The sequence below is a fragment of the Apis laboriosa genome, unplaced genomic scaffold (genome assembly GCF_014066325.1).
Source record: "Apis laboriosa isolate Shangri-la unplaced genomic scaffold, ASM1406632v1 scaffold18_cov149, whole genome shotgun sequence".
Lineage (NCBI taxonomy): Eukaryota > Metazoa > Arthropoda > Insecta > Hymenoptera > Apidae > Apis > Apis laboriosa.
In genome coordinates, this window is record NW_025222233.1 from 777,090 (window position 1) to 792,047 (window position 14,958).

The 14,958-nt window shown below is 36.7% G+C and overlaps 2 protein-coding genes across 2 annotated transcripts; one reads left to right on the plus strand and one right to left on the minus strand.

Moving 5' to 3' along the window:
• The first annotated feature begins 158 nt into the window (after nt 1–158).
• On the plus strand, nt 159–1,096 carry LOC122711913 (CXXC motif containing zinc binding protein). Its single transcript, XM_043931096.1, has one exon. The coding sequence runs from the start codon at nt 499–501 to the stop codon at nt 979–981; it is 483 nt and encodes a 160-aa protein (XP_043787031.1). The 5' UTR covers nt 159–498; the 3' UTR covers nt 982–1,096.
• Nucleotides 1,097–2,017: 921 nt separating this feature from the next.
• Nucleotides 2,018–13,603, minus strand: LOC122711860 (probable serine/threonine-protein kinase DDB_G0278845). Its single transcript, XM_043931004.1, has 9 exons — nt 13,380–13,603; nt 7,901–8,128; nt 7,010–7,528; nt 6,394–6,791; nt 5,621–6,253; nt 5,123–5,555; nt 4,154–5,025; nt 3,914–4,083; nt 2,018–3,847 (listed from the first exon to the last, which is right to left on the minus strand). The coding sequence occupies exons 1-9, from the start codon at nt 13,389–13,391 to the stop codon at nt 3,621–3,623; spliced, it is 3,492 nt and encodes a 1,163-aa protein (XP_043786939.1). The 5' UTR covers nt 13,392–13,603; the 3' UTR covers nt 2,018–3,620.
• Between the last annotated feature and the right edge of the window lie 1,355 nt (nt 13,604–14,958).

Below are 14,958 nucleotides of genomic sequence, written 5' to 3' on the forward strand. Positions count from 1 at the left end.
AACTGATTTTTAGCGCCATCTCTACTTTTTTATTTTTGTAAATCAAAAGATAACATTAAAAGTAAATTCCTATTCTTTTTCTCTCATTATTTTTTATTCTTTCTTTCTGTTACTTTCATTTACGGCACACTAAAGATGGCACTAATTTCAATATTTTTATCCTATCTCTATCCTTTTTCCATTATTTGCTCTCTTTGTCTATACTTGTTCGATTCAAACTTTAATTTTACTGCTTCAGTACATGAATTCAATTGTTTACAACTTTTTATGGCTATATACGATATATTTTAAAAGTGACTAGTTACTATTGATCATAAATAAGCGACTTGTTTTTTTTGTGCAAAAACATCTACGTGTTTGTGCAATTAATTTTAGAAAAAAGTAGTGTCGTCTCTAAATTTGCAAACTGATCATTCATATCATAACCTCTACGACTATATTATTTAAATATATAAGTACGCAACAAAAAAATTAAAGAAAAAAAAAATTTTCGTTAGAATGGTGAAAATAGCATTACAGATGAAAGCTACATTGGAAAATATAGGAGAATTAAAACCATCGGGAGCAGAATTCAGATGGTATCTCAAGTTCACTTGCTGCAATTGTGGCGAAACATCAGAAAAATGGAATTATGTGTCTTTGAACGAATCCACTCCAGCTCAAAGAGGAAATGCAGTGAATCATTTTATTAGTAAATGTAAACTTTGTTCTCGTGAAAATTCCATGAGTATCTTGGAAGATTCCATTAAATCATTTATCGCGAATGATCAAGACAAGTTTCAAACAATAGTTATATTTGATTGTCGAGGCATTGAGCCCAGTGACTTTTCGGCAAGGGAAGGTTGGATTGCCAAAACTATCAATGGCAAAGAATTTACAGATGTTGATTTAACTGAAGGAGAATGGGTCGATTACTGTGATAAGATTAAAGAACCTGTTGGAATTTATGAAATTGAACACAAGTTTGAAAGAATGAAGTAATAAGTATTTAAATGAAAAATTTACAATGAAAGTGTCAAACGCATTAATTTTTTATTTTAATCTATCCACATAATACGATGTTATATGTCTGCATTAAAATTTTTCTTTACGTTTTTATGATTCTTTTCATTTTCTTTATTCTACCAAATTTTACTTCTAAACAATTTTTTTTTTAGATAATTTAACTTATACAAGTTATTGCGCATAAATAAGCGGACATTTAAAAGCATCTATAAAACTTGTAATTTTCTAATGTAGGTTATGAAATATTGTGATCAACGAATCAAATATTTATGCATTAGTATTATTATTAAATAAAAAAATGTGTATTTGCTGCTAATGAAAATGAAAAATAACAATCTTATTGCATATTTATGTACATACCACATACACAATCTGTATATTTATTTTATAAAAATAATTAGAATGCAAACAGCCTTTATTATTATATTTTGCTATTATTACTAGTTTAGAAAAAAAAAATATAAAACAGCAAAAAAAGTAAACCAAGAATATCAAAAGATCATTTAGAAAAAAATTAAGGCAAATAAATGCACATTTCCAACGACATAATATAATTTATTCATAATCATATAAAAAAAGACCATTTAATCGTGTAAATGGTTTAGTACAGAGAAAACTGCAACAATAATTTCATATTTCTCTTTCAAGTTCATTGAAAGTTGCCGATTGTACCCTGCATAAATAATCGGATGACTAGCATTGCGCGTTAGCAGGGGAAAGATTGAAAATTTTTATTCATTAACCAATAAACAAGTTGTCAAAGACTTTGAACAAGATATATCAGTTATGTAATTAGAATTCATTCTTTAATGTAGTACCTTCGGAATGTATCGGTCTACTTAATTAATTGAAATAATGAAAACTGTAAAGATGATGATAAAATGATGATGATGATAGTAGTAATAATAATGATAAAAATAATAGTAATAATAATAATAATAACGAAAATGATGATGATGATAATAATGACAACAATAATTATTTACTTATATAATAAAGAAGAAAAATTAAATCTTTTTTAAATGAAAATTAAAACATACATATATACATATATATCTATATGTATACATGTATGTATATAGTATGTGTATATGTGCGTGTGTATATATATATGTATAAAATTTTTGAATGAATTGACCTGAGCCGAACATGATTTAACGTGAAACTAGTAAACATTTCACGCGTTACGGCAATAATTCTAAACTGGCTAAGAAAAATGTAATCACAGTTCCCAACGAAATAGGGAAATAAATCACAAGAGAGGATCGAAAAAAACGATTACGACATATTATGGTCGATAACTGGCAAACTAGCTAGCGCACTAATATTTGCTACTACTATTGTTCTTCTAACTTTTTTTTTTTTTTACTATGGTCTCTAGCACATCTAACACAAACATAAATATCGTGTGCGTATTATATGTCGCTGCCTCTTTCCAAGAGAACTCGAAACATATAGATCACAAAGAAATAATCACTATCGAAAACGCTTAAGATCTAAAGATGTAATAATATAATATATAATTATCAATAACGCTATCAGTCTATTCTCACAAAAATATCACTGTGACTGAAAGTATTTCGTTCTACTAAACCGTCAGAGTCAAATTTTTAGGCGTCGAAGAACAAAGAAGAATTTTTATTTTTGGCAACGGATCGAAACGGAAGAACTAATTTATCGACGGTAATAAATTTGAATCTGACGATCATGGAAGATCTCTTGACGATTTCTCCGACGCAATACGGTATCGTTTCTCTACGAAACTCAGAGAAATATATTCTAATAATAGCTTTTCTAATATTTACGAACGTCTATATAGCATACAATGCTATTATCAACTAAACAGTTCTATACTACCTTGCTAGGTTATTATCTTTGGTATACTAACGGGAAATGTTTGTTCCACCGACAGAATCGACAACTTTGCTCCTAGTTCCATTGTTATCTTGACCATTTTTCTTCGGAAGTAGCAATTACGAAGTAAAAATAGGAACATTACGAGTTAATATAATATGTATATATGTATGTATGGAAAGTTGGGATGATAATACCAGCACGTATTGTGAACGCGAGGATTAGTCCGCGGATAGGCCCGTGAAGGTACGCGAATCATTCGATCGATAAATCGAAGGAAAAAGAAGGAAAACATTATACCAGGATGGAATATAAAAAGAGAGAGAAAAATGAGAAGGATGGAACGGGATATTTTTCTGATCTTAATTATTTATCCTTACCTTATTCGAATCCTGAAAAACACTTCGAATGAGTCACGTACAGCCGCGGTGTAATCATAGAACAATGCCCAGAAAATATGTAACCCTTTTAATTTTGATTCTTTTACCATATGTAAATAGGCAGAAAAATAGATCGATCTCCTTTTAAATAATTATAGGTAAATTGAAATTCGACTATCGCGTCGATCATTGGTATTTTTTTCGGTGACTCGACACGTTTCAAAAACATCACACACATTTAATAATTCGATATAAGATTACACGAAGAGCGTGGCCGTGTTACGTGCGGTTGCTCGTCGCGGGCCGTAGCGATATAACTCGGTGGATTCGCGAGTTAATTTCACGAGAAGGGAATCGATTCTTTTCGGTTCCGCGCTGGGTTCAAGGCAATCGATCGGTCATTACCGGTTCTAAGCACGTCTGCTTCAAAGTTGCGGACTGATCCTCGAGACTTCGCTTCAGACCCTCAATTGTCTGCATCAGCATTTGCCTTCGCAATTGGGAGAGTTGATGTTGAAAGATTTGCGAATCTTGACCGCTTGTATTCGCGATTAACCGTTCTTGTCGAAGCCTGGCCACCTTTTCCTTCAACGATTTTCTTGAATCATCTGTAAATCGACCAAGGGAAAATGAAAATTATCGTTAATAATATCAAGATATATGTAAAATAATACCTGTATCATCGGTGGCGGTATCTCCATCCGAGTTTCTCAAGACGATCTGCTCACCCAAAGTTTTCTGTATCCTGCCATAAGATGCACTACCTGCGTACACTTTTCTTTTTACCGGTTCACTTTGCGGGCAATAGGAAGATCCTTCTTTTATGGGACCCATATCGACCGACCTAGAAAAGAGATCATTTTTTTCAAAATAGATCCTCTATCAAAATACAGCATATTGATCAACATGCTAACCTGAAAGTCATTAGAGGTGCCCGTCTCCTGATATCACATCTTTCCTCAGAATCAGAAGAACTCGATGTTACTCCATCTTCCTTGCCTGCGTTGGATGATCTCGAGCTGCGAAATTCCTTCCGATTCACTGCAGAAAAAGAATCTCTGTGCGGTAAAATGGCGCATGGCCTATTAACGAGGTAGGAAATTTGAGGTCGTGTCGCGCATCGATCTACGTCCGATCCAAGGATACCGTTGCAATTGAACATTGTCACTGTGCTCATCGTCGTTTCCGCGCTCTGTCGTCCGTCGTTGTCATTAGAATCTTGATTCTCGTAGATTTTTGGTCGAGAGGAACGGAGCAGGCTTCTATCCAACGATTGTTGTTGATTCACCACTCTTTTCGAAACGAGCGGAGAGTCAATGGAGCATTTGTTCGAGCTCGATTGAAACGTGGCTGCACCAGCGGTTGGCAAGGAGACGTTACGTTCGGCAAATCGACGAATCGGAGAACAAGTGTGAACAAATTGTTGCCTCTTAGGACTCGTATGTTCGAGATCTTTGATGCTACCACTCTGCAATTCTGGTTGAGAATTCCTGCTTTTAGAAAGAGCAAGCTCTATGTTCAACTCTGTGCTCTTGATGAGTTCGACACGCTTATTGGCCAGTCCATTGTGAAACTTTCGAGAAGGTGATGGCACAATAGGTAAGCTGTTTTGATTCTTTTGCATATTGACCAAAATATTTTCCGCCTCGAGAATCAGTTCCCGATATTTTTTGTCCGCTTCCTTATCGGCCTCGATCAAGGCGATTTCAGAGGCGAATGTGGTCATATACGTGTTGTCGGTATTACTTATCTGTCGTCTAACAAGATTTCCATTCACATAGCTTACCTATAAATTTAACGAAAAGTGAACATACAAATACATTCTATCATTATGATCGATTAATATTAAATAAATAAAATAAAATAATATTAAATAAGCGTACCGAATTCGATCGTCTTTTAACGGCATCGGGGTCATTGGTTATTATCCCAACGGCAGGTGATTGTTTATCGTTTAATCGCAGTGGTGACAAATTCTTGTTTACATCGTGTTTCTTTCGACGTAAACAAATTGGTGTGCCTCCAACGCTTCTACTACCCTGATTGAAACCCGAATTTTTAAGCAACATTCTCTCTACCAATACGCGATTTAAATTTGCTGTTCCATCTTCATCATCGTTATCGTCGTCGTCCTCGTTGTTGTCGTTGCAAGTGGCCATTCCGACTACAGCTGCATTCGGATCGCGTTTGTCAAAATTGTTTGTTTGTCGACGCTGTAAGGATCTCTTCTTTCGTTTCTCGGTTAATTGCTTCTCATCTATTTGTTTTTTGTGACGTGCTAACTGCTTTTTTGTGGTATTCTTCGCGCTGATCGTTCTACAAATGAAAAGAAGATATTATCTTTTAAAATCGACACTCGAAAACACGATTGAAAGACTCACCTTTGAAGCATCGTCGCGTCGTCCCTACTTCTACGCTTCATCAATGACTCTCGCAGTCTGCTGCTTCGCCGGGCAAGTTCGCCGGCGAACGCGAAATAAGTACAATGTCCAGTGTTGGTGAAGCGTCCGGTACAATCAAGATTGTCGAGATCGAGGAACGAGCCGTTGTCGATGTAATCAAAATCGTCGTTGTCAAGGGGATCGTTTTCATCGCCGGCATCTCTAGTCGCATCCAAGTCCGACAAAGATTCGATATAGTCCTCGCAATCGGTTGGATCGCTGTCGGACAAAATATCGGTCTCCTTTTCGTACACGTAACTTTCATCGAACTTGCCCATCATCTCGTTCAAAGTAATGTCATCTTCTGATGATCTTGCACTTCGCGTAACCGACGACGCGGACGAGCCATTCTCATTTTCGTTCCCATTATCGTTTTCATTTTCGTTCCTGTTCTCGTCCTCGTTATCGTTGCTGCTGCTACCGATTCCGTTGCTACCACTGCTCACGTTGCTGCTAGTGCTATTGCTGGTGCTGGCGCTGCTGCTGCTGCTGGCGCTGTTACGTCGTTGCACGGATAATGCTATCTTTGGCCGAATTTCCATGCCAGACGCTATTCTCCAATTTTGGTTTATCCTACGAAAAAAAAAAAAAAGGATTAAATCTTTGCGGGAAATTAAAATTTGGCTGAACAAAAATTAATTAATAATTAAATTATTATTTAAAAATTTTGAGAAAGTTTACGGAAGATTTTCTGTATTGTATTGTATACTAACGGACTCCTTCCAGCGCTAAGACTCTCTTGCTTGAACTCTCTTCTTGCACGCCCCACTCGTACGCTGCTCGTGTTCACGTCGCTTGCGCTTCCGGATGATTCGGTCAGCTTTAATCCCGAGCCACTGCTAGTGTCGTCAAGATTCAATCTCGATTTGAAACCAGTTGTACTCGAGCCGGAGGAATTGGCCGAGAGCCACGGATTGGTACGGATCCGCGACCGTTCACGAGGCGATTGAATAGTTGGTGATAATAAAGGCGGTGGTATAGAAGAAGGTGGGACAATTAAATTGCTTCTCGAAGATTCCGCGGAGATTGATTCGGTTCGTCGATGATATTTCTCTCGTAGTAACGCTCTCTGTTGCAATGATCTATCCTCATCCAGAAAGCGATCACTGATCTATTTGTGTAAAAAACGAATAGCATTATTTCACTATGTGAAATGTGAATTTTTTTCTAGAAGAAAAAATATATTATAGATTATTGTGTCCTTCGTTTTTAGATTAGAATGTCTTTCATTCTTTATAGAAATTTAAAATTCTAATTTATTTTTCCTAATGTCGTGAAAAAAATAACAAGTTCACTTTTCAGAATGTTTTATTAACTCGATAAACGTACCTTGCTCGGAGTATTAGTTCGAAAATCTTTTGTCACTTCGTTATCCATTCTCATCATTCCAGATGCGAAGATCGTGGAAGAGGTAGAAGCAGAAGGTTCGATATTGCCGTCGTACCTTCCATGTCTACGTCCAGAGAGTACAGCGGTCACCGGCAAATCCGACGAATCGATCGATTTCTTTGGTCTGGCGTTGTTATTGTTGTTGTTGTTGTTGTTGTTGTTGCTATTGTTATTACCATTATTGTAGCTGCCAGTCCCCGTACCTGTATTGGCGTTGGCATTACTTTGAAAGTAATGGGTACCGGTCCTGATATTGATGTAATATTCCGGTGGATAGCTGGTTCCGGGCGAGGTACCGTCCGTTGAGTATCCAGTACTATAGGCACTTTCCGGGGAAGAGAGATTCACGCTGCCGGTACCTGCTGATGTACCCGAGGATGCAGTCACAGTGCCGCATCGACTACCTTCACCGTGCAATCGAATTCCATCCACATTTTTCGAAGAGTCTATCGGGTGAACCTGCAAATAATCAAATAGTTCTCGAAATTGTTCTGAAAGATTGTGAAAGAGCAAGAGTAATTTGTTAAAATGGCGTAGAAGATAAAATGGACGACTCTAATTGGATCGTTGTTACGAGTCTAATTGGATAGCTGCGATCTATCAGTTCTCTTCTCATTTCTTCGTTCATTTCTTCCACTATCTGATAATTCTTGATTTTTTCATCTTTAAACAAAAGAAGAATCATTTACGAAGAAAAGAAGATAGATCTAGATAGCGAACAGTCGAGGAAATAAGTTGTAAGCCGATCAAATCGTGTTGTCGAAAATAATGCAGTATCAAAAAAATGACTTCGTTATCAGAAGATAATTTAAATCGAGATAAAATACTCACTTGGTGTAACGTGGATGATCTGTGTGATCCATGATTACGAGGGGAATTGCAATTAGAATCAAATCCTTTCTCCCCTTTTTTTCGATCCTTTTTCTTCTTCGAACGCACGATATGTGCCTCCATCCATGTGCGCAGTTTCGTCCCGAACATGATGCGCAATGACGATCGGCCTGCTATGCGGCGCTTTGTTGAAATATCGGCCGTATTCCTATTCAAAGGCTCCAGATCCTGTCAAGTTTCGACTAGCTTTCAATCGCGGTGACGGTGACGTCGAGGATAACGATGACGATGGCGAGAATGATGCCTCGACGATGATGATGGCGAAAAAGATAATAGGAACGAATCCATTTTGCGAACGAATAGTATCCAACAATGGCGATCCGTAATAAGCTAGTCTTCGCTCGAATTATTTTAGGTTAGCGTTCGATCATTTAACATAAATAACCGAAGCGTTTTTCTGGTGCCGTTCCTCTACAATATAAGTTAACAAATCTGAAATAGAAGACAAGAAAAATCCTATATGACATTATTTCGTATTTCAATCGGTCATTTCCTTTCTTCGTTCGCGTTCGAAATGCGGGAAAAGGAAGAATCGAAGTACACGTATGCTATAGTATGTCGATATGAGAAGGCTGGCAACTTGACATTTTCATTTCCGTTAACGTCACGCATTCTATGGTTGTTTCCTTCTATTCTTTGAATAACAGTATGTATTTTTATCATTGTAATAAGAAGCAAATACAATAATATACGATATTGTAAAAATTAGATCAAAATTAAATGACAGAGGATTATTACATAATTATATGCAATTGGCTAGCAATAGAGTTTTCCTTAAGAAAAGAACTTGGCAATTTAGCTGTTCATGGATGGTGCTATGATTGTAAAATTATCAAAGATATCAAAAATATATCGAGAATATCTGAAAAGTTTTTAAAAATATCTGAACGTATATTAGTAAGATATAATAATATCGTTAGGATAATTCTTATTATCCTAATAACGAAACATATAGAATATTCTCAAATATTTTAAATTTCTAACAATTTTATTTAGGGATTTCTCAAAAAACCTTACAATCTGTTACTTCATGAGAAATTCGTATTGTCTGAATTAATCCTGATACTAAAAACCCACATTTTTCTCTTTAAGGATTAACTTTATTTGACAAAATAAATAGCTAAATAAATTTATTTTTGTCATTGACGAAATTCTTTTCCAAAAAAAAAAAAAAAAAAAAAAAAAAATTATTCATATTTCGAAGAAAATAGAGATGAGTATATACGAAATAAGAGAAAAGGAGAAAGAAGGATAGGTCGTTTTTCATGTCCGGAAGAGGGTAAAAACGGTTACAGCGGAAAGAAGGAATCCGGGTCGTGAAAGGAGCGAAAGCTCCCACTTCTTTTCGACATCACAGCGGCGCGCCGCGACAAGCCATGCTGTCAGTCTTTGGAAAGAAAATAAAAGAAAACAGACTTTCAGATAAGAGGTATCAAAGAAGAAAAGAATAGCGCGAGAAGCTTTTGTTTCGCCCGCGAGATTTTTAAAGAAAATGTGGCAAACATTCGAGGCCACCAGTCGATCGCGAATCGGACGATTAAGAGTTCCTGAAGCCGGAGAGTTCGTCGAAAGAATCGACGACTTGGGGAAAGCGAGGCTCGTTGTTCGAGCCGACGTTCTATTGTCTGACCCCGGCCGAAGGAGAAACGCTATACAAGTAACGAGAAAACAATCATCGAAGACAATGGATAGTGCTATAGCATCGTGGTTTTATCGTCTAGACGTAGAACAGTGATGTTGCCCAACTATATATTTTACATATGTATATTTACATTATAATTATATTTTTGATTTCGTTCAAACGACGAATTAAAAATCTAAAAGATAAAGAACCAACTTTTGATATTTCAGAATTTAAATGCTAATTTTAAACGCATTCGAATAAAAAAAAAAAAGGGAAAAATACGGCGAATGGTATGTCGATATTCCGAGAACAACGAAGCTGATTGAATCGATACGATTATCGTTTCCGCGCGGTTTCTCGAATTGCGATAAAAGAACGCTCTCTGTTCGATCCTTAACCGAACTTTGATCGTATGTCGAAGTCAAAGAGCGATCGACCAATGGTTAACGAGGATGCAATTAATTTCATTAAGATGGTGCGCGGTAAACATTACGCGCAGACGCAATTTCACCACGTTAAGATAAAGATAATCGATCGAGTTTTTCTTTACAAGTGCGAACGACGCGCATAAGTTATCATGTTTACGATAAATTCGTCGAAACAAACAATGAGAAGGTCATTGCAACCATAATCGGAGAGAAGTGAAATTTGACACAATGGTCTAGGTTAAGGAAGAGGATAAACTGTTGAACACAGGAAAGAGAGTGGCTAGTGGCTAGCGAAACATAAGTTCGGAAAGGGTTCGATCGAGCACTAGTGAGTGGGTGGCTCGTTGCGCCGCGGCGTGTCATGGCGGGGTAACGTTGGTTACTATGGCAACTCTTCGAGCTCTTGCCCCAGCCAACCCCAGGGATCTACGCGATAATTGGATCGATCTCGACCAATCATTTGATCGATCGATATACATTTTCCGGTTATCCGTTCTCGTCCGATCAATGACTCGCGACACAACTCTCACCTTACTACCCTCGTGTTTCTCGAAAGATATTCCTTTCGAGCGTGAACTCGAACGAGAAGCAAAGAAATCGGTCCACGCGATTTCACGGTTCGATTCTCGATCGATCGATTCGTCCCTTGGCCTCCCTGATCGATCGTAGTCTCTCTTTTTTTCCTGTTTTTATCTCCATTCACTCATGAATCAGGAGGTCTAAGTATACTAAATATCTCGTTCATTTAACAATAAATTACGTGGGTGTATCTGAGTGGGTGTAACGAAAAATTAAAAAATTGGAACTTGAATACAAGAAAAGTACCTATTTTCTTTATTATTCATCGATGGATATGATCTTATTATATTGGTATTATTAAAGTTATCAAACTAATTCTGAGTTTTTAATCTTTTAGTGTATAATAAATGATATGGTAAATGAAATAACTAAAAGAAATAACTAAATGATTTCAAATCTTTTGTGTTGCAATGTATGTCAAGTGTCTTGATAATTTCTTTCATCGATTTTCATTGGAATTTATTGATTTCCATTCCAATTATTTATGATATCTTATTTATGCATGTCGAAAAATCCTTAAATATTTGAAATAGTAATATTATATGAGTATATATATATATATTTATACATATAATATATATAAATATATAACAATTTTTATTTTAAGTATATAATGTCTGTGATCGATTAAATGCTGTAAATCGAATCATAAAATTATGATGTTTGCAATTGGGAATTGTTGAAAACAAAACGAAAATTTTGAGTTACAGATATTCTATTGACCGACTACTTTAAACGATCGAGTAGGTCATCGAGTTTCGACGAAATGAACATAGTTATCCTGGTAACTGGAAAAACTAGCTTGTCGCAGGTTTGGTTAACTGTCGAAGAAACGATAACGGGACCGGTCCCAGGCAATATTTATACAGGCTCGACTCGTTTCGAGCGGTTTTTTTCATCAAACGATTTTCGCGATAGACGCGATAGAAGAGATAAAGTACGCGTATTCAAAGTATGCAAGACGGGTGGTGGCTGGCAGGTTGCCAACGCATACACTCCAAGAGAACCGGCAAGATGCCCCTTTATTCCAACTCTTTTCGACCTTGCACGTTTTCTTCGCGATCTTTGGTTACGAGATTTGAAGATGGAACGACAAACGCAAAAATCGATCTGAAGATGAAATGCACGTCCTGCTATAAATAACTTTCACACAATTCGCTAATGAATTTGAACGGAACATTAATCAGGATAGGAATGGGAAGGGAAATAGCAAAAAGCGTCCCCCTTTGCTCCAGTTGTCGGCGCACCCTCTCTCGGAAAGACTAATTCAAGCCAACTACCCTCGACGCGCATCCTCGTGACCAAAAATAATCCACCTATCCATTCGTCCGTGTCTATTGGTCGCGCGACGAGACAATGTACCTCTCAGTTGAATGAAAACAAAACTAAATCGCTTTCCATATTTTCCGTTTTCCTTCGCCGTCTTTCGACTTGGATATAAGAATTCTCAGAATAAAGTGCACTGCAAGTCAATTACCGACCGCTTCCCCTCCACTTACCGACAGAAAAACTTATCTCGTTCGTAATCGTTTTCTATCTTCGTTTCACTGTTTCGATTGGCGATCCCACCCTATACAGATTTTCTACCAGTGATCGTCTTTTATAATATTTTTCAATTCTTTTCTTTTTCACAAAATATTGCGCACAATATTCCCGCGAATAAACGATATTGCACATTTGACGTTTCACTAACCTATAAGAGTTTGTGCTTTATCTCACGATGCAATGTTGCGTTGATCGAATAAGTATCTTAACCACACTATTCTCGGAGGAGAAACTTTACCCACCATCCTCACGATGTGTAATGTTAGTCGTCTCCCGAATCATCTTACTCTCGATAACATTCACGGTTTTTTTTTTCTTTTCTACTCCCCTTTCTCTTTATCGAAGAAAATATTTCGCGGAAATTCAACTCTTATCCATAAGAGCTTGAACAACGCATCGATGTCTTGCAAAACATCATTAACAGAACTGGTATTTGACGAATAGAAATGGAAAAGAAGGGAACGGAAGCAGTTTCATAGTTTTATCGCGCAAAAAATGCGATCATTTTCGAAGAGGCTGAGACCCATCGTTCTATGGAATGCGACGAGATCTATTTTTGTTTCTTTGTTCAAAATTTTATCGAAAAACGTGTACTATTTGATGAATCATATCTTCCCTTTTTGTTTAATAATGTTCGAAATATATGTTTCAATATTTTTATTTTTAATATATCGTTTTGAATTTTCCCCTTAGTCCACGTTTCAAGGCGTATAGGTTATGTAACGATAAAGTATGATATTACGATGATTGAAATAAGCAAATTTAGAAAAGAGCGCAAATAAGATCACAGAAGATTAAAATAGGATTATTTATATTTCTTTTATCAATTTAAAATGACATGTTATTCACGTGAACTTTCTTTCGAAAAAAAAAAACAAAAAGAGAATAATAATGTTTCGTACATCAATAATATCTTATTATAACGAGCCCGAAATTATATACGAAATAACAATGCTTGTCATTTCTATCATCGTTACTATAGTAGTCAGAATACGATCGCTCAATGGTTACTGATAACAATCGGGATATGATTCTTTGTAAATAGAACTTGGTTTAAATAGATGTAAAAAAATTCCGTGTAGCAATCAAAAACAGTAGAACAGTAGAAGAAGGAATTGTGTTTGATAAAACAATAAAAATGCTGGGAAGTGATTATTCATTAATTGACATGCAATTAAACATGACGAGAAATGAAAGAAAATCGGAACGAAACATCGAAATCGAAATAATTATATTTTTTTACCTTGCTTTCCATTTAACGTCGTCATCCTCCATTAGTTACAACCTCCTCCCGTGTTGAAAACGAAACCTGAGAATCTCAAAGAACGATCCCTCTGTAAGAATAGTGACAATTGCACAATGGTAAAGTAATAATGCGTCTGTCCGATTCGAGAGCGTGTGTGGACCGTTCGAGAAGACAAAAAGGCACGGCCGCAGTGCGGCCGGCACGCGACACTTGGATATCACTTCTCAGAGTAAAATCTCCTTCCTCTCTGACTGTTCCGACGAGACTGAGCGCCGCCGACCACGCACCCTTATTGGGCGAGCACATTGCAGGGCCGTATTCGAATAGGGTGCTCTCCCTCTATTCCCTTCCTGCTATACCTGCTACCGCTCGCTGCTCGCTCTGCTCTGCGCTCTTTTCCATCAATACGAGTCATCCCAGCATCTCACTCTAGAAACATCGACGCGAACGAGACCATACTGACAATGAGAATCGAGAGACTGCCGTGCTTCGGGTCGTACCTGATTTCATGCTATATACGTATTCCAGAGCTTGAACGATAAAAAACGACCGATTCCTACCATTCCAATCGTTGAGAGCATGGGACGACTGTACACCAAATCGATTAATTCGATTCAATTTCAAGTGAATCGAATTCGATAATCATTATTATTTAACGAGAAAACGTTTAAAGGTTAGGACGCGTAATTTTCATAAATCGATGATTATCATATTATTGATAATATTAAGTGAATGAAATATCATTATGTGCCATAAATATAAACAACAATGAATGGAATGATAAACAATGAATGGAAGCTACGACCTTGAAGTTTCGATACATCCCTGCAGAAATGGTTAAACGGGACACCCTTCAACAACGTAGGGTAGCCAGATCCAATCGAGGGGACTTTGGAGAATTCCCATTCCCTTCGAGCCGAGCATTACCTCAACGAATAGGGAAAAGACACGAATTTCCATTTTACCGTATATTTTCGTAAGCTCCTAACGATATGTAAGACGATTCGATCAAATTTACGAGATACATAACCGATATATTTAATTATAGATGCGATTAATATTTTTTTCTTATTTTTTTTATTTCTTATTTTTTTCATTTTCTCAAAGATATAAGATATAAAATTTTCGCCAAAATAAATCATTTGATTTCGAGTCATTGAATCGCGGCCAAGTTCGAGATACGATGTAATCGTTTAGCCCTTTTCGACTTTGCCTTTTCTTTGTTCACGGCTTTTGGCTTTCGATGAAACGACGAACGAACTATCTGAAAGTATTGAAACCTTTCGCTTTTATACTTCCAAATGAATGCCTTTCGGGGTTGCACGGTGAACAAAAAAAAAAAAGATTATCGATTGCTTGGCCGAATACCTGCTGCGAGCTTTCTCGCATTTACATATCTCCATTCGGAACTGAATGCTGGAATGTCGATTCTCGTCAATTTTTTATTATCTCTTCTTTCTTTTTTTTTTTTTTTTTTTTTTTTTGAGCATCTGTTTATTCGCGACATTCCTTGAAAGAAGAAAATTGAAAGTACAACGCGAATTTACCGAAGTGATAATTAGGTAGATATGTCAAC

Excerpts from the sequence above, each read along its gene's own strand:
- LOC122711913 (XM_043931096.1), top strand. The coding sequence starts at position 499 with ATGGTGAAAATAGCATTACAGATGAAAGCTACATTGGAAAATATAGGA.
- LOC122711860 (XM_043931004.1), bottom strand. Across the intron at positions 5,556-5,620 it reads GACGCGACGATGCTTCAAAG|AACGATCAGCGCGAAGAATA; the intron begins GTGAGTCTTTCA and ends TTTCATTTGTAG. Across the intron at positions 5,026-5,122 it reads TTAAAAGACGATCGAATTCG|GTAAGCTATGTGAATGGAAA; the intron begins GTACGCTTATTT and ends TTAAATTTATAG.